Source organism: Musa acuminata, chromosome BXJ1-3, assembly GCF_036884655.1.
Source record: "Musa acuminata AAA Group cultivar baxijiao chromosome BXJ1-3, Cavendish_Baxijiao_AAA, whole genome shotgun sequence".
Classification (NCBI taxonomy): Eukaryota; Viridiplantae; Streptophyta; class Magnoliopsida; order Zingiberales; family Musaceae; genus Musa; species Musa acuminata.
In genome coordinates, this window is record NC_088329.1 from 32,843,845 (window position 1) to 32,867,500 (window position 23,656).

Consider the following 23,656-nt stretch of genomic DNA (forward strand, 5'->3'; position numbering starts at 1 on the left):
TTTACTAGAAAAATAATAATCAGTGCAACGTAAACTTAAATAAAGATAACAACGATACAGGGTTGTAAGTTGGGTTTTTTTTGTTGTCCGGTTCAAGATAGAAAGGAAGTGCAGACTCAAACCCTGATCGAGCCATCTGCACCCACTCTCTGAAACACTCTGACCAAAGAAACTGTCTCCAGTTGTGCTATACCAAATCTCAGGTGCGAGAGAAGAAATCAAATATTTTGCTCCACATCTGAGTTACGCTGAACAGCAACCAGCTTTCTTAACAGCAGATACATCATCATGGGTGCCGATGTTGATGGTTTGACCCTTTGGTAACGTTGCAGGATCATCACCAGTATCGAGCGCCTTCCTGCTTGTCACACGATATATCTGGGTGAGTACTTCTGTGAAGGCATTGTCCACGTTGGTTGATTCTAGAGCAGATGTCTCCATAAAGAAGGAGTTCTCACTCTCGGCAAAAGCCTTTGCGTCCTCCACCGTGACAGCCCTGAGATGGCGCAAATCCGCTTTGTTGCCGACAAGCATAATCACAATACTGGAATCAGTGTGATCCCTTAGCTCCTTCATCCATCTCTCCACATTCTCAAATGTCGTATGCCGAGTAACATCATAGACCAGAAGGGCACCGACTGCTCCTCGATAATAAGCACTAGTGATTGCTCGGTATCTATCAGAAAGTGTTTGTCTTTTTTTAAAATTTAAAAAAAAGTTATCATGCTTTAATATTTTACAAAACTTACTAGAAAGTAGGAACAATAGCAATGCTGTTCTAGAATGTCCAAGAGTTAGACAATGCCCCAAAAGGTAGCTGGGGTTTGTGATTGCAGTAAGCAATTCACGTTGAAGAATGAAACAAGGTATATTTATTTATTTGTATAAAGATGTGCTCAGTAGTAACAGTATAATCAAAATAACAAATGGAAATAATAAACTAAATCAAACAAAATACAATTCAATTACTTGATGAAATTTATATTAATTAAAACATCATCTTAATAATTTTACCTAACTAATCAGAAAAGGGTTGATGTACTAAAAAAAACACCAAAATTACTGCTACTCTCTCTCTTATACACACACACACACACAAGATCATAAAAGTCCAAGAGAAAAGAGCATAAAAAACTACCATATTATCTATGGCTCTAGACCACACTATAGAGGGTAGCTAAACAAATATATGATATTAGGACACAACTTATATTTGTTAATTGGCCTATATGCAAGCCAAACATTGTTACTAACAAAGTGCAGAACTGATCCACATCTTCGTTCTATAGCCAGAACCAGTCCAAGTCTGAATCAGGGTGGGGGGATACATCCAACCCCATTTCCACCAAGCTTTATGCTAGATAAGAAATTTCGCAATCCACAAGGCTTTATGATACTTGGGGTTTATCCAGAAGGATCATTTTGACTATTACTTGCTCAACAAAAGCAAAAAATCTTCCAGAGGCAATGGTGGAAGAACAAAGTTCATACTGCATAAGCATAGATGCCACATATGCAACATGTTACTTGCTACCCAATACAACAATGTCCGAAAACCAATTTCTCTTCTAGTGTCAACACCTCCATAGAAAGACAACAGCCTCTAATCGTTTAAAACAGGAGATGGACAATCTTCACCAGCTCCATTGGGTCAATGTGACGCAAGCCACTTCAACATGGTCCACTGGTTTCTCAAGAAATCTCAATCCATTGATGGATCAGATCAGGTTGGACACATGTTCCCATACTATTAAGGTTCTTAAAATTGGACAAAAGCATTAGGCAGACAGGAAGGGTGCACGCCAAGCTATCTTAACCTCCTGAGATAGTAGGTCGAATTTGCATTATCCCTAAGGGTAAATATTGCTGCAATTGTAATATATCTAACTCAATCTAACCTGACACGATGACCACCCAAATTTGGACAGCGATATTCACAGGCAATTTTCCTAACACACGTTTGATTAAATAGCAAAAGAAAACCTATTGCCCAAATTAAAACAATCAAAATTCTTATATAGGTACACAGTCATTCTGACTTCTAGCATCAGTACTGCATCAGTCAGCGTAATGGAATCTAGATGCCTAGACACAAGTACACCGTAATAAGCATTGGCATTTTTAGTAAAGGTTCATGGTAACAGATCTTCATTTGATACCTAACAACTTCAATTTGTAATCCCCATGATTGTTCAGCATCACCCATAAACTAATTAAACAGATTGAAAATCCAGTGGCATGTTTGTGATCATGGACACCTTTTTCACTATAAAAGAAAACTTCTTTGGACCTTTAAGTTACAAGTACACCGATACCTAGTTTCCTCTTCATAAATCTGAATCTAATAAGATAAAACCCTCCATGATATCAATCAACAAATAATTATAAGCAAGAGATGTCCAATTCAGACATCGAAAACTGTTTTCCCAGGTGAGGTGATGCATTAGGATCATCCAACTGCATAAGCATTATATTCAAACTGGAACTTAATACATTGGGGACGGAAGAAAGCGATTTGAATTACCATAGAGTTCTATGTTACATGGTAGAAAGAACTGGAATTCACATTAGAAATATTGAGAGTGGTCCAAAACCAAACATGTGAAGACCAAGTAGCCAGTTAATGAAGATATCATTTGCCATCATTTATTTTCTAAGTTTATAAAACTATGGAGATTAATGGTGAAAGTCCAAAGCTTGCACCAATTTTTGCATTTACAAAAGGATGCAATCAGAGAACTGAAGTTATAATGCAAGAAAGAACAATATTGTGATTAGATGCATATGACCATAAAAAGCTCTCGGATGGAGGACAGTTGAATTCAAGTAGGTACCACTTATCAATCTTCATCAGATCCATTGGGTCGATCTGAGCCCATGACACTCAATATGACCCATTGGACTTAACAGCAAGACCCGAATGAAGAAATCTTGATCCGTCGATACATCAGATCAGGTTGAACATATGTTTCCACACTAGTAAAATTTAATAAATTGAACAAAATCATCAGGCAGTGCATGCCAAGATATCTGGTTCTTCTAACATAGTAAGTCGAATCAAGTTATCCCTAACCAGATGTTTTGTGACCACCCTATTTTGGATGTTGACATTCATGGGCAATTTTCATAACATTCATTTGCTTAAAGAGCAAATGGAAACCTAACGCACAGACTAAAGCAAACAAAATTCTTCCATAGGTAAGCAGCATTCTAACTTCTAGCATCAACACTGCATCAATCATTATCAAAGATTCTAGAATGACTAGATGCAAAGGACACCATGATAAGCATTGGTATTTTTAGTATAGATTCATGGTAACAGATTATCATTTGGTACCTGACATCAGCATCAAAATAAACTATTTTAACAGACTGAAATATACAGTGCCATGCTTGTGATCATGGAAAACTTTTTCACTATAAAAGAAAACTAAGGTTCTCATATGTGTATAGTCCTTGGAAGAAATTCAGGAACGACCAAAAACATGAAAAACTTTAGGTAATAGGATATGAATCTTTAATTTTGATAACATACCTATTATGTTTGCTCTCTTATTTGTATCGTTTCCCCTGAATTACAAAGTAAGAGTCAACTTTTATACCGACACCTAGGTTCCTCAAAGATCTGAATCTAATAAAGTAATGCTCTCTATGATGTCAACAAACACATGATTATCAATGAGAATAAAACAGAAAGAAGATGGTCCATGATGTCCAATTCAGACATGGAAAACTGTTTTCCCAGGTGAGGTGATGCAGTAGGAACATCCAACTGTTCACTATATCTTGAATCTGGAACTTAACATAATGGGGATCGGAGGGGGCAATATCAATCACCATTGACTTCTATGTAACACAGTAGAAAGAACTAGAATTCACATATAAATATTGAAAGTCGACCAATAGCAATAGTCAAAGACAATCTTATTTTAGATCACTATGAGGAACAAAAAAAACTTCATACAATGCCCAGAAGCATGTGAAGACAAAGTAACCAGTTAAGGAAGATACTGTTTGCCATCAGTTGTCCTCTAAAAGGTTATGATGCTATAAAGATTAATGTTGAGATTCCAAGCTTGCACCCATTTTTGCATTTACACAAGTGAAGAAATCAGCAACACTGAAGTCATATTACAAGGAAGAACAATACTGTGATTAAATGCATATGATCAAGAAAACTCCTACATGGAGGACACTCGAAGGTGCTCCTTAGGAAATTTAGTTTTGACCTATCTAGAATGATTATCTACACACAAGATCACTATATGTTTGTTTATATTACAAATTCTTCACGACTGAATTAGCAGTAATAGGAATGACGAGGAGACCTTGGACTAGAATTACTTCTTTTCAAAATGGGGACCGGACCTTGCACCACCTTAGGCCGCAGAGTTCAAAACGTAGGCAGGTAGTGCACACGGATCAATCTAAACCCATTTAAGACTACAGAGACCATGGATAGACATCATCCATCCATCCACCATATAAGGTGAGGAATGCACGGCTTGATCGCAATAGAAATCCAAAGCCTCAGCTCCGACAGAGCGGAGAGAAGTTCTATCATCCGACAAGCGGGCCACATAAGACAAGATGTCTGTCCGTAGTATCCAGTTCTCATGATTGCAGAAACTTCCAAAATCCCCATCGATAACAGATCAGGAGCTTTGGCATGGAATAATCTAATAAGGAGTGCATCATTCACATCAACTAGAACCCATCCACGGGAACCCTAATCTCTTTACGGAATCGAAACTAGCGGGCACGAGATACTGGGAGAACGACTGCACCCCAAGCCCGATCCGACATCCAAGCATCCGAAACCGGCCAAAAGATCAAGGATAATCGAAGAAAGGAGCATAATAAGAAACCGACTCCCTCCGATGGGGGGAGATCGGATCAGATGCGATGGTATAGCGAATCGAACCTTTCTTGGCCGGCGGTATCCCAAATCTGGGCCTTAACGACCTTCTCCTCGACGCGGATGCTGCGGGTGGCGAACTCGACGCCGATGGTGGACTTGGACTCGAGGCTGAACTCGTTGCGGGTGAACCGAGAGAGGAGGTTAGACTTCCCGACGCCAGAGTCGCCGATGAGCACCACCTTGAAGAGGTAGTCATAGTCGTCGTCGGACCTGTACGCCATTCCTCAGCCTCCGCCACCGCCGCTTCTATCCGGCGATCAGATCCGCGCTCCGTCTGGCTCAGCGTGCCTCTCCAACGCCGTCGCTCTCCTTCGACTCGGAGGAAGTGGGAATGGGTTGTCGCAGGGGAAATGAAACGTTTCGGGGGAGACGGTTTCTCTTCTTTTTGTACTTAATATTAAATCTTTTATTAGAATTATTTTGTTTGCTAACGATTATGTTTGTTATTAACGATGTAATTAATTAAAGACAAGCAGTTACTGCTGCCCTTTAAAAGAAGGATGACGAGGGGAACGACGTCATCATCCCTTCTATTTCTGACCATTTTCTATTATTATATAATTTCTGCTTCGAAAAAGAAATAATATTTTTGTAATAATATATATATATATATACATATATATATATATACATATATATATATACATATACATATATATATATACATATACATATATATATATACATATACATATATATATATACATATACATATATATATATACATATATATATATATATATATATATACATATATATGGAGGAAAATTTTCGTTAATTTTTTTTTGTTAATCACATGCACAAATTTTGCTATTACCAAACTGCCTTCATAATTTGACCGTGACACCTTTTGTTTTGCTCATTCTAAGTAGAATTTGATCGAAATAGTTGACAAGATCCATTATATTCAAAAGTATCCAACCATATATATACATATATAATCATTTTTATCAAAAAATAAATATATATTAAAAAAGCCAAGATGAAGTATTTATTACCTTTTTTTTCTCAAAGAAAACTAATATAAAACTGTTGTTTAGTGTCACTGAGGTATGCCTAAAATTGATTATAAAGATATTATGGTCAACTAGAGCTTAAGTATTTTAGATTAGTGATTTATTTTAATGAAGTCAATAGGTCAATTATCTCATAAAATCCTATTGTAATAATTAATGATATCGGATTGAATCTAATATTTGAAGTATTATGAAAAATTAGAATAGATCTGATTTTATTAGAAGTAGGATTAGTTTAAAAAACTAAACACATTTAATATGACTTTTTTAGGTTAATTTCGATAATTTTGGCCCAAGTCTGTCACACTTAAAAAGACAATAATAATTAGATATAATTATAAGATACTTGATACAGTAGTATGTATCTTAGGAAAAGAGTAGTACTGCTACTTGGAGTGCAGCGTTATCCATTGTATGTTGATCTTAAGAATCAAATTTGATCTGCAACATCTGAAAGCTTCCATGATCTATCTCTATTATTACTTTTTCTTTTGTTTAGAAAAAAAAATCTACTAAGATTTCACTACTCTACCAAAAGACTTAGATAAATCATTTTAGATCCATCCATCCATCCATCCATCCAGACAAACCTAATGTGCTCTCAAATCACCTTCTCTAAAACAATACAAGATCGTAGCAGAAGCTATCAAGCTATTTGATGTTTTACAAGCCATAGGCACTGTCGATTTAGAGTTTAGCAGGTCTTCTTAAGAAGATTGATGAGCCCGTCTAAACTTGAAGTTGTGTGAAACTATTATTGATCGAAACTATTGTTGCCTTTGTCTCGCATCGCAGTGGGGATTTATTCTTGAGATACATTAGACTTGCTGCACAGCATCTTCCACAGTGATCTCTATCACCCTGAAAGACTCAGTATTACGTTTATAGTAGCCTATAGGTATTTTTGCCATTATAGCTGAAGAGTATTATTACACATCTTCAGACCAAGCAATTCTAACATAGTACCCAATGTAATATATAATAATGTAATGTACGCATTTAAGGCATTACGAATCAAAATTGATTTGTAATGTAATGATATATTATAAATCTATGGATCCATAGTAGCATAATTTTTTATTTATTTAAATAATCCTTCTCTTAAAGCAAGAAAGGATTGAGTAAATAATTTTTAGCTCTAAGTAGAACGATGACATTTAAGAATATTTCAAGTGCTTATATAATCATATTTAGTATAAATAATAATAAACCATTAACTACCATGATTGTTTAGATATCTAAAATATATATTTAAAACTTGTAATGTCATGAATATTAAGGTCATCGAGATGAGTAGGAGAAGTGGTGGTTTTGCCGCTAATAAGATGTAGTCCATTTGTATTATGAGTGAAGCTAAGGGAAGGTAAGGCTTTTATTGAGTTAAAAGCTGAGCAAACAAAATATATAAAAGGATAATGGATCTGCTGGTCTAACACCATATTTATTGAGAAAAATAGAGAAATTTTTTTCATTAATAAGGCAAGAAAAATAAGGAGATTAAACACAAGCTTGAATCTAGGCATGTATTTAGGATAGAAATGCTTAAGAGAAAGAGTTCTAAAGACAACATCCCAATATGCTTTATGCATATCAAAAAGCTTTCTCAAGATCTAACCTAATTATTACTGTAGAATCTATGTCCTTAGAAGAATACATACAATGAGCAGCTTCTTAATTACAATTAGAATATTATCATAAATATTATGCTTACGAATTAAGATAGAATATTCACTATTAATTAGGGTATTAAGAAAAGTTTTTAAACGATTGACTAAAACTTTGGTCATAATTTTTTAATTAACATTAGCCAAACTAATAGATCAGAAAAGTAATAAAAGCATGATTATAGAAGGATTGAAAATTTATGAGAAAATAAGAAGAGAGAGAGAGAGAGAGAGAGAGAGAGTATTTTAATAAGATTTACTCTTGCCCATGCCCACAGAGATAACAACTTTATAAATCTCATTAATACTGAAACTAGATATTAAAGAATCTGTATGACCATTAGAGATTTGAGGAGTAATAGGCCAAGCATGATTATTAAAATATTTATTAATAGTATTATTCTAGAGATCAAAATAGTGTTTAGAAAAAAAAAAAAGGGTGCAAAATTAGGGTGGTGTCTTGAATAAGATTGTTATTATTATCATAAATTCTTCATATAAAATTTTTATATTTGTGTTACACAACCAAATTATGAAAGTATTAAATATTTTTGTCACCATCATTAATCCAATGATATTTAGCCTTAGCCTACCATTTGAGATTTTAATTATTTAATAAAGGTCATTTGATAGTTATAAAGAGAGGAAAGCTGTAAGAGAATAGAATTAAAATGAATAGCATTATCCAGCTTAGATTCAAGATCAATAATATATATATATATATATATTTTTTAATAGTATCTAATTTAGTTTCAAGCATAGCTAAATTATTCTTATTTCAGTAAGAAAAAACTCTATAAGCCTTATAAAGATTAGGGTAAAAAAAGTAAAAAGGGATTCATTAGAATTAGTAGGAGCATTCCAAATAGAAGAAATCAAATCTCTAGTTTTAGTATAATGAGTTCAAAAATTTTGAAATATAAATAGCTCACTTCTATTATAATTGAAACTTTTTTTGAATGGTATCTAAATTAGTTTCAAGCATAGCTAAATTATTTTTATTTCAATTAAAAAACTCTATAAACCTTATAAAGATTATAGTTAAAAGCAAAATGGGGTTCATTAGTATTAGGTGGAGTATTCCAAACAGAAGAAATCAAATCTTTGGTTTGATTATAGTAAGTTCAAAAATTTTGAAATATAAATAGCTTACTTCTATTAAAATTGAAACACATTAAATTCATTTTAAGTGGAGCTTGATCAGAACAAATTCCAGGAAGATAGTAAACACAAGAATTTCCATAAGAGTTAATTTATAAATCATCTTAAAAAATTCTATCTAATCTAAAATAGATTGTAGCATGACCTCTTCTATTATTACACCGAATATAATTCGATCCACAAAAATATAAATCAATAAGATTATAATTTTTTTGATAAAATCACTACAAGCATGAGATGAAGCATTAATAGAAAATTATCTTCCTCCTATTTTATCCTTTGAATACAAAATACAATTAAAGTCTCCCATAATCCTCCACCTATCTATGTCATGTCAGGAAGACTTAAAAGCAAAAAAATTATCCCATAGCTTGTTGTGATAAAAAATAGAGGTATTAGCAAAAACACCAGTTAAAAGCCAACGTTTATCATTCTAAAATTAAACTATTGAATAAATAAATTAAGATTGTTTGGATATCATCCAAATATTAGAGGACAAAGCAAGAATAGTTCTACCGGAAGCTCCTTCAACTGATTGAAAGTCTTTCTTGCTAAAACTTTTAATAGCTCTCACAGATTGTTTTGCATCAGCATGAATTTCCTATAATAGTAATAAAAAAAAGGTTCTTGTCTTCTACAAAGAAACTCGAGGAGTTTATTCCATTATTAGCATATAAAAGATTTATTTCAGAAATATAGTAAGATATTTTAAGATTTATTTTACTAATGGTTTCAAATCAAAATGGGTATATCTTGGAAGCCAAATATATACCTTTGAAAAGAATATAAATATGTTATAGAAATATCATGATCATGAACTAGGTTAATAAGAGGATTCGTGGAATAACAAAGAGCACCGGCTATTCTTTTGGTTTCAAGAGTTTTAGCATGTCTCTAACAGTAAATTTTGTAAAGACAAAAATAACAGCTAATCGGTTATGGCCAACCTATATATTAATCTCGATAGGATCTTAGCGATTAAGGATAGAAGAAGTTCGTTATAAAGAATGATATGAATCCATTAAGTTATCATATTCTCTTGATAGGATCTCAGTGATTAATGAAAGAAAAAATTATAGGTCGTAAAGAATGATATGAATCCATTAAATTATTGGATTCTCAATTCGAAGCGGATATAGAAGAAAAAATTTTTAGACCCGAATTTGATATAAATTTTTTGATCATAATCATATGAATAGAGGAAGCCATGTGATCTATCATATTTGTCATCCACAAAAGGATACCATTGTAGAGAAGGCCTAGTTTTCAATACGGAATGAGCCAAAAGCATGTTTAAAGATGAAACTATTATAACAGGAAAAAGACAGGTGGTGTCATAAAAAAAGACATGTGGATTGAGACGAAAGAGGTGTTTTAGTGAGAAATTATCATAGACTCCCTCATGTGTTTTTCTGCTCATGTTAAATCATCAAATAATTTTACCATAGTCTCTAACATCGATATCATTACTATTATTTTATATTGGGATGGATAATGTTGAACTATAATCAAATATTAGATCCCGAGAGTCCTTTTCAATTATTGAACTTGGTTAAGACTCAATAAAAAAGGATTGAGCTTATATAAGGAAGGAAGTAGAGGATTGGACAAAGGGATCTTTAGAGCTATTAGGACATTGATCAATTTTATGACCAAGTCACCCACCACTAACGATAATAGTTGGGGGAGAGGGGGGGTGATGGGGTGAGGTGTTAAAATTTTATAAGCAACGACTTCAAAGATACAGGTTTATCGATCCAATGTCATGTTTCAAGGGATGAGTAATATTGATTTTGACCTAGATTTAAATATATTGACCTCTCTTAAATTTGAGAGACAAGAATCGATTTTAAGTGGACAACCAAGGAGAGAGGTTATTTAAAAAAATATTTTTCATTCTAATATTTTGTAAAGAGTCTTGAGAGGTGAATCTAAATAGAGATAGTATTGATTCTTGTCATATTTAATTGAAAATTAAGTCACTAAGTGGTAAGTTGAAGCACATCTCTCATAAGATTCTAACAACTATTCATGATAATTTATAAAAAAAAATAACTTTTATGTTTAAAATTAAAACACAATAGGAGAGAGACCAAGTCTTAGGAAGAATATTTTGTAAAACTTGTAGAGGAGGTGACCAGTGAAGGAACTTATCGATCAAGTAAGAATTCTAAGATTTTCTATAAAATTATTGTTTATCATTATCAAAAAGGTATGAAATCCTACACCGAAGATTTGATGTGTTCAAGTGAATAATTAAGAAGAGATCCCCAATTGTGTGTTAAGAAAAATAACTTTAAAGCAAGAACAAAAACCCATGATAATCGTTATAGAGTCGAGGAGATATGATAAAAAAAATCGAAATACTTTGATAAAACACAGAGAGGTGAAGAGGGGGAGAACACCAACCAAGAGAAAGGAGAAGAGGACATCACTTTAATTGCTAGAGCTAATCATTGATCTACTCGTCCTCCATGCAGTAAAAAAAATACTCTTGATATACTTGCTATTAAATTACTTCAAAATTAATAGCTCATTAATGTTTCATGAGTTGATATTCAATTAATTAATAGTATTCACTTGTATAAAATTTTGATTTGAGTTAATAAGCTTAAAAAAGTTCCCATATCGACAATCCAACATCAATTCTTTTTTGAAATAATTATATATTTAATTATCATAATTAAATTTTTTTATATCCTTGTGTCAAATATATATGAGGATCTTTCCCTAATGCGATAGAGATGAGTGTAGAAATAATTTATTTTTATCCATATGATTATGGGATAAGCATAGATAAAATATTTTTTACTTAAAAAATATAAAAAAAAAATTGATAGATTTTCAAACGAGGATGTCTGGTTTATCTCGTCCTAATGATATTTTTTAAGAACCACCTTGAGGATATACGATTAGAAGAATGACATTATTTTGATAGAGGATTATAATTAATATTTTAAATGATAAATATTTTTTTTATTAAGTAATAGTTAAATTTTTATTAAAAATTATCATATTCAGCAGCAATTCCGTACGTGTAGTAGGAAGAAAGATGCAGGCTGCGACGGCTTGTCGACAAATGTATCTTCCAAAGAAGCCGTAGATGGGAGTTCCGTAATCGACGGGACAAGTAATCCAAGTGTTCGAAGTCGGATAGGTCAACGTACACGTGGGTCTTCGCTTTGACCGAGACGTCATTGACCTTTCCGTCCTTCCGCTGACTCGTGCGGGAGACAGGTGGGAACCAGAGGGTCCTACATGTCACCATTTGGAGCGCTTATCTCCACAGTAATCTAACCGGGGCTGAGTTATAGACGGGTCCGACCCGATAACACGTAGACCAGTAATAACGATGACGACGTCCTCCGCACTCGGACGAGCGATTCCAACACGTCTCTCCTCCTCTTTTTCTGCGGAACTGGGGATTATTCCCATGGTTTCCAAAGCAATCAATGCTGGCGAATGGCGACAAAGCAAAAGGTCGCTGGTGAGTTACAAGGCCACCTCCGGTTTCTTCTTCTTCTTCTTCTTCCCACCTTCCCTTTCCACCACCTTATCCTTGAATCTACGGGGTTTCCGAGCGCACGTTTATAATTGCCATCGAAGTAGCAGAACCGGACGTTGATGATAATCATGGCCGGAGATGAAGACTGCACTCGGACGCAGCTACCCTTCAACGAGAACGACTCCCAGGACGTGGTCCTGTTCGAGGTCCTCCGCGAGGCGTCGGCCGGGCCCCCGCCGCCGCCGCCGCTGCCCTCCTCATCCTCCACCTCGGACGACTCGGGTTCAGGCCCCGCCCGCAGGCGCGCCGGGAAGTACCGAGGGGTACGGCGGCGGCCGTGGGGCAAGTTCGCGGCGGAGATCCGCGACTCGTCCCGGCACGGCGCCCGGCTCTGGCTCGGTACCTTCGACACGGCCGAGGCGGCGGCCATAGCCTACGACCGAGCGGCGTTCCGGATGCGCGGTTCCAAGGCGCTCCTCAACTTCCCACTAGCCATCGCGCTCGCAAGCGGAGCGCCGGCGGTTGGCAGGCAAAGAATTGCGCAGGGCGGTTCCGATGCCGTTCCCAGCACGGTGGAGCCTCAGAACCCGAGGCCGGACCACTCGGCAGGCTTGCTGGAAGCCTCCAAAGCAGGTGAGAGTACAAAGAGTGTTCTCAACAGGCAACTCTGACGTGGTGATTCATGAAGCTTGATGTGAGTAAACTTGGAATCGGATGCAATAGATGCTCAAAATTGATCATAGACGAAGTCCTCTGTCAACCTGTTGAGGCGATTCATCAATTCATTTACTCTGTTTCCCTTTTTATTAAAGACTACGCTCAATATCTGATATTGTAATACGTATGCAATCTGGACAAAGCAAAAGAGATGGATGAAACCGATGGACTGAGAAAAGCTTTTGTGTTTGCTGTGCTCTCTTTGGGCTCAATTCAAGCTGTTCATAGACATGCATACATGGAAAACAAAGAAACATTTAGCATTGATTTCTCCAAATTTTCACTGTCCCCATTACTCTTGAGACAACAAGCTTTCCAAGTAGTCAGTGCCAAGGTCTTGCAACTCCACCACATCTCTTCGGTTGTTGATCATCCCCTCGATGCTCCTTTCTCTTCTACATGCCGGTCGCTCCTCGTCCAAATCCGCTCGCTCATGAATTGCTGCGGTGCAGCCGTAAACAGAGCATGCCTCGTCGCACAGCGCGCAGGTTGACGGCTGCTCATAGCGAGTGCTTTTGGAGCTCCTGATGGCCGTCTCCAGTGGAAAGTTCAGGTGAGCTCGGGGCCCTCTCATCCTCAACGCAGCTCTGTCATACGCTATGGCGGCTTCCTCTGCAGTGTTGAACGTCCCCAGCCAAACCCGAGCTCCTTTCCTGGATATGTCCCTGATTTCTGCTGCAAACTTCCCCCATGGCCGCCTCCTCACGCCCCTATAATGCCTGGTCGTCTCCCTTTCCGCTCCGGCAGCTGTCGGCCTCGTACTGCGGGCTGATTCGGTAGCAGGAGTTGGGCTGCAGTTTGAGACGCTGCAAGTTCCATCAAGCAGCTCCTCCCACGTCTCAGCCCCCATGGAGATCCATCTCCCAAGGCTTGGAAGTCTTTGGATGAGCGCCAGGTTCTCGTTCCTGCTCTCCAGGTTGGGTAGATCTTCCCAGGTCGCGGATCCAATGGCTGGTCGGTGACTGCCATTGATGAAGCTGGCCCATACGTTCTCGAGCAGCATCTGGTTTGATTCAGACTTCTTCTCCATGAGGGTTGTGGAGCTCAGAAGACGTTTCGGATTGAAGAGAAGCTGTGAAGTTGAATCGCAGAGAAGCCTATATAGCATTGCCAGCGACCACACAGCTCATTGTTCGATTGATGCAAGGAAACTTGAAGTGCTCTCCAAGGATTTTGCTGACATGTATACCACATCATGATCATGCTAGGCAGACTGGTGGATCGTTGACTTGTTACAACTCCTGATCATTCTTAAGTTGCAGGCCAATCGACAGGTGCTGCTGCATGAAGGTTTCAGATCACTTCTTCCTGAATCATCGCTCCTGCTTTCCTGCACCTGCACGATATCTTTTGGTACCGGGAAAGATCATAACAGTGGGTGTCGGATGTATGTGATGAACAGTTGCTTGTGGTTCATCCATCCACGTATTCTCGTGTTGGATCCTTTTCTTAGGAGTCTTAAGAGGGCAAGACATTCCCCGTAGTTCCTTATGGAGATGGCAAATGAGCTGCTAATCCCGAGTCCTCTTTCTCCTGTTCCTGAAGCAACTATATATATATACACCTTTGCTTGGATATCAGCCGCAAGTAACATCCAATATAGAAGTATTATTAATGTAATGGGAGATTGCTTTGCATCTTGAGGTCAAGGGCAAAGCTGTGTGCTCATGAAAGCTAGAGTAACACTTCAATTATGATGCTGGCATCGAGAGATGAGCTGTAGATACAATGTATCTGGTGAATCCTGCTTGGGTATCATTGTGTGCTGGTCAACGGAATAGGCTAAAGCTGATGGGATAATTACACCTGTGATTTAATTATACGAGACTTTATATATTGAGTGATCATTGAATCAACCCGATTGGATTCGCGCCAATACGTGTAAGGAGTTTGATGTCGTTGAGAAGATACTTGTGCATCTGTAGATCGATCTTGTGATGTCTAACGAGATTCTTTTAATATTTAGGTTAGTTTTGATAATAACATATAAGATTTCTTTAATTATACGAGAAAATCTTTCTATTCTGTTGAGGAAAATCTTATAATTTATTGAGGGACATGTGAATTCTTTCTATTCAGTTAAGAAAAATCCTATAATTTATCGAGGGACATGTGAATGCAATCAAGCTTATTCAGTAATTTCTTTCTCTATCGCACTTACACCCGAAGATGATCGGAAGGACTCCAGCGGCTCGAAATTTCTTTCTCTATACTTTTGTTTCTAACATGCTATCAAAGCCTGAGGTAGGAACTTGCACCTGAAGATGGATCGTGCATAGGGAGGACTCCACTGCAGCTGCCTCCCAACCGCTCACCACAGTTCCTACAGTGATGCCTGCGATTAAAAGCACCAAAATTTGAACCACACGATGTGCATTTGCTTACAGCATCACCAGGAACCAGTGATCTTTCTCCTCATTAGTAGGTTTTATCAAGCTTCCCCGCCGGAATCCATTGCAGCTGCCTCCCAACCATAGCAGCTTCTCAAATCTCGGCTTGTGGACCGTGACTCTATCTTAGTCGCTCCCCCCTCCATCGTTGCTCTCACCGTGACCGCACCCGGCGTCGCCATCAGGATCATTGCGTTGGCCTCTTTCGAAGCTGAACAAGGGCCACCATGCCACACCCTCTTCTTCTCCTTGTGCCGATGACATTCTTTATTGTTGCTTTTCCTTTGCCTCTTCCTGTAGAAGCAGAGTTGATGCAGCCTCGCAACTACTCCCCAGCAAGCGACCTCTTCTCCTCATTCTTGCATCTCGCTCGAGCGAGAAGTGCCGCTGTCACCATCCTTGCCGCACAGCCATCACTGCCTTCCTATGGCAGCAATAACGATTGCAGTTCTTCTTCAACGATCTTCCTCTAGGAATGAAGGAATTGAGACAAGTAACAAGCCGCAACAACTTTCGCTGCATCTGTTGCTACCACTTCCCTCTGCATTAAGGCCGACGGAGCTCTTCCACTATACGCCTAATCGCTGCAGATTTCTCACAGATTTCTCTCGCTACAGTTTCCTTGAGCATTACTGCAGCTTCTATTAGGATTAAGATTTTAGTGCAGTGGAAAACTTTCACGATTTTAAAAAAATATTTGTTTTGATTAAAACCGATTCCGATGAAAATGGTTTCGATTCAAGCTCTTTCGGAGAGAAGTTGAACTTAAAGCTTTCGTAAAAGTGTCAGAGAAGATTAAGGAGGTTTGCAGTAATGTAAATTATACAAATGAAAAGCAAATTAGAATTTAGAGTGGTTCGGTCAATGTGACCTACATCCACTTTTGGATTTCTCCTCTGACGAGGTCACCGGCATCCACTAAAGGCTTTCCTTCAATAGGTGAAGACCGAACACCTCTTTACAATACTTTCTCCTTTTTCTGGGTTTAGGAGATAATCCTTACAAGTCTCACTCCTAACACTTTTATGACTCAAGAATTCAAGATTAAGCCAATGCTTTCGTGCCCTTTCATGTAGAAAATGGTAGGATTTTTATAGATCCTAATGACTTCAAAATTGGAGCCAAAAAGTGCCATATCCCCGGAATCCGGGGTACCGACGGTACCACCGTGATGGTACTACTGTCGCTGATATGATACTGGCCAGCTACCGCCTGACAAGAGCGGTACCATCACTGGTAGCATTCACTGCCAGCGGTACCACCACCCAGTCTGGGTGGTACCACTGCCTAGATATCCTTGGGGGCACTACTTTCCAAGCAGTGTCACCACCGACCAAGAATTTAGGGGTTGAATTGGCTAATCAATTTGGCCCAATTCAGCCCTATTAAGGGCCCAGTTGGCCCTTAATTAAGTTAGTGGGATTACCTCCCAATCCTAACTTAATTTATGCTCTAACTATGATAATTAAGACATAATTACAACGCTTTTTAATCCGGTGCGTCAATTGCTCTTCCGGCGAACTTCCAACGAACTCTCGGCAATGTTCCGACAGACTCCCTGCAAGCTCCTGGACTTTATGACGATCTTCTTGGTGAGTTATGACAAGCTTCTTTGGCAAGCTCCTAGACTTCTCAGTTGGTTCTGGCGGAACTTGCGACGAACGTTCGGACTTCCGATGAACTCTCGAACTCCCAATAAGATCTCGATCTTGACTTCAACATAACACCTGCTTTAGCTATCGTAGTTAATCCTGCACGCTTTTCTCAATATATAGATTAGATCAAACAAATTACAATTGATTTCATCATCAAAGAGATTAAATAATCTCTCCCTTTTTTATGATGACAATCAATTGATGATGGAGTTAACCTTAACTCCCCTATTTATATGTCATACTTGAGAAAAGATATTTTTGAATTCCAGGCCTTTGAATTCAAGAAACAAACTGATAAGATAAATTCATTAAATTTATCAATATGCACATCATGATTCCTATCAGGATCTAACATTTTCAAAATACGATGCCAAGTATTTCTCAAAATGATGTAAAGGCATGACATCCATTTTCAAGTATGATATTTCAAATATAAAAAATGATAATGATAGCAATTCATCATTCTATGGCAAGATATCAATTGTAAAATAGCAATTTAAGTTCTAGATATCTTATCATAATGAAAGAAATTTATCAAGCAAACATTTCAAGTATATATAATGAAATACATTACATACATTTGTCATCAATTTACCACATTTTGATATTATTTCTCCCCTTTTGTCATCAACAAAAAGGAGAACAATTCAATAATGCAAGTGTGGTAAAAAAAATCAAGCAAGTTTCACACTCAAAAGTTCTCATCATTAAATATTATCAACATTAAAGCGATAGATTCTAACAACTTCTCCCCCTTTGTCATTACAATTTTGCACGAAGAGGAGGAAAGAAGGTAAGGAGGAAATCCATTAAGAACTAAATTTATAAAATGATTTAAATCAAGTCAGAAAATGATAAATAAGTTTTCATTAAAGCATGCTTTCATTTTGACAAAGAGAAGGGATTCATAAAAAGGATTGAGATATCCATATGAAATCAAATCCCCACGAAAATTATCATACACATGCTTTCATTATCACACACAGAAGGGATTTGTTAAAACATGCTTTCATTATCACACACGAAAATTTATCTTTCAAGGATTAAGATATCCATTTGAATTCATAAGAGTGAAATTCGTGAGAGATGCATTTATCAATAACTTCCATGTATCAAACATCAACATATGTATAAACACTTTCATGCATTTATAAAATGTTTCGTCATAGCCTTTCATCACTACTTGCATGAGGTAATATCATTAGTGCTTGTAGCACTCAAAAGTTAAGAATCCGATGTATGATTAAAACTTCTCAATATTCAATAGAAATCATAATTATTATAGAAATTTTCAGCATCAAAGTAACATGATATTGCATCATCGTATGATAACATGCTCATCATTTAAAGAGATCACAACATCATCAAAGTAAACACGATATTGCATCATTGTATGATAACATACTCATCATTTAAAGAGATCACAACATCATAGAAATTTTCAGCATCAAAGTAAACACGATATTGCATCATTGTATATAACATGCTCATCATTTAAAAAGATCACAACATCATAGAAATTTCCAACATTAAAGTAAACATCTTATTGTCGTGAAGCACACAACCTTATTTACATTATCATGTAAAATTTATATCATAAGAGGAGAAGATTTAAGTGAGTGATCCAAAGAATCAAGAAAGTTCGAAAATGAAATGTAACAAATTCATGCATTCGGACAAATTAACATTCCTAATTTTCTTCTAATAAAATCAAGTTATTCTTTATTTAAAGGCTTTGTAAAAATATTGACTAATTGATATTTTGTATTAATAAACTCTAAGCTTACATTATGATTATTGACATGATCTTATATATAGTGATGCCTAATATCAATATGTTTAGTTCTAGAGTATTAAATGGAATTTTTTTTTAAACATATTACACTTGTATTATCACATTTTATGGGAATGTTTTTAAGATGAATCTTATAATCCTGTAAAGTATTTTTCATCCACAACTTGTGCACAACATGCACTAACTGCAATGTACTCGGTTTCGGTTGTAGATAGTGCAACCGAGTTTTGTTTCTTGGAAAACTAAGAAACAAGTGTATGTCCTAAAAATTGACATGTTCCGGATATGTTTTTTATATCTAATCTATATCCATCAAAATCTACAGCAGCATAAGCAATTAGCTCAAAGTTCTCGGATTTTGGATACCATAATCCAAGATTTGTGGTCCCTTTAAGATATCTAAATATTCTCTTAACTATTTTAAGATGAGATATCTTAGGATTAGATTGAAACACAACACATAGTCCTACACTAAACATGATATCCAGTTTAGTTGCGGTGAGGTAGAGTAAGCTTCCTATCATACCCCTATAAGCTTTTGATCAAAGCTTTCTCTACTTTCATCAATGCCTAACTTAGTAGAGGTGCTCATAGAAGTGTTGATAGCTTTTGAGCTATCCATATTAAACATTTTTAGCAATTCTAGAGCATATTTTGTTTGACTAAGAAAAATAATATTATTTAATTATTTGATTTGTAAGCCTAAAAAGAAAGTTAATTCCCCCATCAAACTCATTTTAAATTCAAGACTCATACATTTATATAGAGATTCATTCATAGAACCGAAAATAATATCATCAACATAAGTTTGAACAATAAGAAAATTATTTTTAAAATTTTTGATAAATAATGTAGTATCAATCTTGCCTTTAGAAAAATTATTTTCGATAAGAAATAAGCTAAGTTTCTCATACCAAGCCCTTGGGACTTGTTTCAATCCATAGAGAGCTTTAGTCAATTTAAACACATGATTAGGGAGATTATCATTCTCAAATCTGGGAGGTTGTTCAACATAAACTTCTTCAAAAATAAAGCCATTAAGAAAAGTACTTTTAACATCTATTTGAAATAACTTAAAATTGTTACTACTAGCATAGGCAATGAGTATCCTTATGGTTTCTAATCGTGTCACAGGAGCGAAGGCCTCTTCATAATCGATCTCTTCTTCTTGGTTGAAACCTTTGGCCACTAATCTAGCCTTGTTTCTAACCCCGATACCAAATTCATCGTGCTTATTTCTAAAGACCCATTTAGTACCAATAACTAAATGGTTATTTAGCTTAGGAACAAGCTTCCATATCTCATTTCTCTCAAATTGATTTAACTCATCTTGCATTGCGATGACCCATGAATCATCTTTCATGGCCTCATCAATGAATTTAGATTTAATTTGGGAGAGAAAAGTGGCGTTTGCATAAAAATTCTTAAGAGAGGAACGAGTTTGAACCCCTTTAGATGTGTCTCCTATGATTAGCTCCTTAGGATGAGCATCTACATACTTCCAATCTTTGGGTAAGGATGTTTCAGAAGTATATGCATCCAAGTTGCTAGATGGAGAAAGGGTTTCATTTAAATTCAAAGCATCAAGATTAAGATCATCATCAAACTCATTTTTCTTAACTTCGAAAACTTCATTGAAAATAACATGAATAGACTTTTCTATAATTAAGGTTTTTTTATTAAAGATACGAAATGCTTTAGAAATAGAAGAATAGCTAAGAAAAATTCCTTCATCAGATTTAGCATCAAATTTTCCTAAGGCATCTTTTTCATTCAAGATAAAACACTTACACCCAAAAACTTTAAAATAAGAAACATTAGGTTTTTTTTGTTGTTCCACAACTCATAAGGAGTTTTGGTGAGTAAGAGTCTTACTAGAACTTTATTCATGACATAGCATACCATGTTTACGGCTTCGGCCCAAAAATATTTGGGTAGGTTATGTTCATTCAACATGGTTCTTGCCATTTTTTGTAAGTTTTTATTCTTTATTTCTACTGCTCCATTTTATTGAGGATTTCTTAGAGCAGAAAAGTTGTTATATCCATTAGATTCATACAATTCTTGAAAATTACGGTTTTGAAATTCACCACCATGATCACTTCGAATTGATGAAATCATAAAACCCTTTTCATTTTGAACAAGTTTACAAAACTAAGAGAAATACCTAAAGCATTCACTTTTGTGTGCCAAAAAATAAGCCCATGTATATCTACTATAATCATCGACGATGATAAATATGTATTTGCTATCTCCTAGGCTTGATGTAGCAATTGGTCCGAACAAGTCCATATGGATCAATTGCAAAGGTCTAGAGGTGCTTATTTGATTCTTAGGTTTGAAGCTACCTTTTATTTGTTTTCCTAGTTGACATGCATCACACACATTATCTTTAATGAACTTGATATGAGGAATTCCTTTTACAAGTTCTTTAGATGAAATTTAAGTGATTAGTTTTATACTAGCATGACCTAATCTCCTATGCCAAAACCAAACATCATCATTCAAAATCGAAAAACACATTTCATTGCAAAGATCATTAATATCAATAATATATACATTATTTTGTTTTAGTGCAATCATAGATGTGTTTTTGTGTGGTTTTTCAATAATGCAAGCATTAGATTCAAATTTAATGATGTATCTTTTATCACACAATTGACTAATGCTCAAAAGGCTATACTTTAAGCCATTAACTAACAACACATCTTTAATAAAAAAGGTGAATTTGTTACCTATGGTTCCTTTGCCAATGATTTTATCCTTGTTATTGTCTCCGAAGGTGATATACCCTTCGTCTATGCTAGTGAGCTTAGAGAATTGAGATGGATCTCCGGTCATATGCCTTGAGCATCCACTATCAAAGTACCATCTCTTGCTCCTAGCTTATGATGGTAAATATTTCTAAAAAAAGGATAATTTTTAGGTACCCATTTGACCTTGGGTGCCTCAAAAATCGATCTACATAGCTTATCATATTACATTGAGTCATTTGAGGTTCTTTTAGGAACCCAAATCAATTTGTGTGGACTACATTTCTTAAATGGACAATGATAAGCTATATGCCCTAATTTACAATAAAAGTTACATTTCTTTCGGGGTAAAACATGCACAGTAAGGCCTTTAACAAAGGTGGTTAGATTTTGGTAAGAGCTACTCACAAATTCGATTCTGCCTTTTCTATGAACGTGACCCTTATTGGCAAGGATCATGTTCAAGGATTTGCTACCAACCTCAAACTTTTCTAAGGTTTTCTTAAGTAGTAAGTTTTCCTTTTGAAGTAATTCTAGTTCATCACATTTCGTATATGAAGCTAAACTATAATTGTGCTCAACTTTTAATCTATCATAATCACTAACAAGAGAATCATGCTCCTTTTTTAATAATTTATATTTTTTACTAATTGACTTGCATTCATCAAATAAATCATGAAAAGTATTTAAAAGTTCATCAAATGATAAATTTGCATCAAATGAACTTGTTACCTCATCTCCAATGGCCATTAGTGTATAGTGAGCAACTTGCTCGGTGTTGGTTAGCTCCTCTTCTTCGGATGAACTTGAGTCGTCCCATGTTGTTTTAAGAGCATTATTCTTCTTTGGTTGTCTCTTCTTTGATTGGGGACATTCACTCTTATAATGTCCCGGCTTCTTGCATTCATAACATATCATTTATTCTTTCTTAGGTTCAATTATATTTTTATATTATTTTTAAAATTTTTTATAAATTTTTTGAACCTTTTTTGTTAATAGTGTCAAGTCTTTATCAAAATCTTTATCACTTGAATTTTCTTTTAAGTGGTCTTCTTGAGTTCTTAGAGCCATATCCTTTCTGTTATTTGGAAGGTTGTTCTCTAGCTCTTTATGAGTATTACAAATCATCTCACAGGTCATTAGTGACTCGATTAGTTTTTCGAGAGGAAAGTTATTTAAATCTTTGGCCTCTTGAATGACCGTGACTTTAAGGTCCCAACTCTTTGGATGAGATCTTAAAATTTTATTAACAAGCTCAAAATCTGAGAAATTTTTACCAAGTCCTTTTAGACCATTGATGACATCCGTAAATCGGGTGTATATGTCTCCAATGGTCTCACTCGGTTTTATTCGAAACAACTCATAAGTATACACTAAAAGATTGATTTTTGACTCCTTCACTCTACTAGTACCTTCATAAGTCACTTCGAGTATGTGCCAAATACTAAATGTCATTCCAGAAATAGACACACAATTAAACTCATTTTTATCTAAGGCATAAAACAAGACATTCATAACCTTTGCGTTTAAAGCAAAAGTCTTCTTCTCCAATTCATTCCAATCGTTCATTGGAAGAGAAGACCTTTGAAATCCATTTTCTATAATATTTCATAATTCGAAATATATTGAAATTAGGAAGATCCTCATTCTAGTCTCCCAATATATGTAATCCGTCCTATTGAACATGGGCGGGCGTGTAATTGAATGACCCTCTAGGTTGCCGACAAATGCCATCTCTCTTGAGTTTAAAACCAAATAAGAGTGAACCTTGTTTTGATACCAATTGTTAGGATCAAGAGTGGCACTAAGAGAGGGGGTGAATTAGTGTAGTGGAAAACTTTCACAATTTCAAAAAAATATTCGTTTCGATTAAAACCGATTCCGACGAAAATTGTTTCGATTCAATATGTTTCAGAGAGAAGTTGAACTTGAAAGCTTTCGTAAAAGTGCAATAGAAGATTAAGAAGGTTTGTAGTAATGTAAATTGCACAAATGAAAAGTAAACCAGAATTTAGAGTGGTTCGGTCAATGTGACCTACATCCACTTTCAGATTCCTCCTCCGACAAGGTCACCAGCGT

General features: G+C 35.9%; 3 protein-coding genes across 5 annotated transcripts; 1 reads left to right on the forward strand and 2 right to left on the reverse strand.

Moving 5' to 3' along the window:
* Window positions 1-67: 67 nt before the first annotated feature.
* On the reverse strand, window positions 68-5,280 carry LOC135624936 (ras-related protein RABA1f-like). 3 transcript variants are annotated; one of them, XM_065129078.1, is made up of 3 exons: window positions 4,925-5,280; window positions 459-694; window positions 68-358 (listed from the first exon to the last, which is right to left on the reverse strand). In XM_065129078.1, exons 1-3 carry the CDS (start codon window positions 5,140-5,142, stop codon window positions 219-221), a joined length of 594 nt encoding a protein of 197 aa, XP_064985150.1. In that variant the 5' UTR covers window positions 5,143-5,280; the 3' UTR covers window positions 68-218. The 3 variants fall into 3 exon arrangements, with proteins under 3 accessions (XP_064985150.1, XP_064985145.1, XP_064985138.1); XM_065129073.1 differs by having other exon boundaries at window positions 96-676; XM_065129066.1 differs by having other exon boundaries at window positions 96-694.
* Window positions 5,281-12,251: 6,971 nt separating this feature from the next.
* Window positions 12,252-13,181, forward strand: LOC135624943 (pathogenesis-related genes transcriptional activator PTI5-like). Its single transcript, XM_065129083.1, has one exon. It carries the CDS (start codon window positions 12,387-12,389, stop codon window positions 12,936-12,938), a length of 552 nt encoding a protein of 183 aa, XP_064985155.1. The 5' UTR covers window positions 12,252-12,386; the 3' UTR covers window positions 12,939-13,181.
* Window positions 13,182-13,223: 42 nt separating this feature from the next.
* Window positions 13,224-14,232, reverse strand: LOC103978385 (ethylene-responsive transcription factor 2-like). The gene has a single exon (XM_009394164.3). It carries the CDS (start codon window positions 14,090-14,092, stop codon window positions 13,277-13,279), a length of 816 nt encoding a protein of 271 aa, XP_009392439.2. The 5' UTR covers window positions 14,093-14,232; the 3' UTR covers window positions 13,224-13,276.
* Window positions 14,233-23,656: the final 9,424 nt, after the last annotated feature.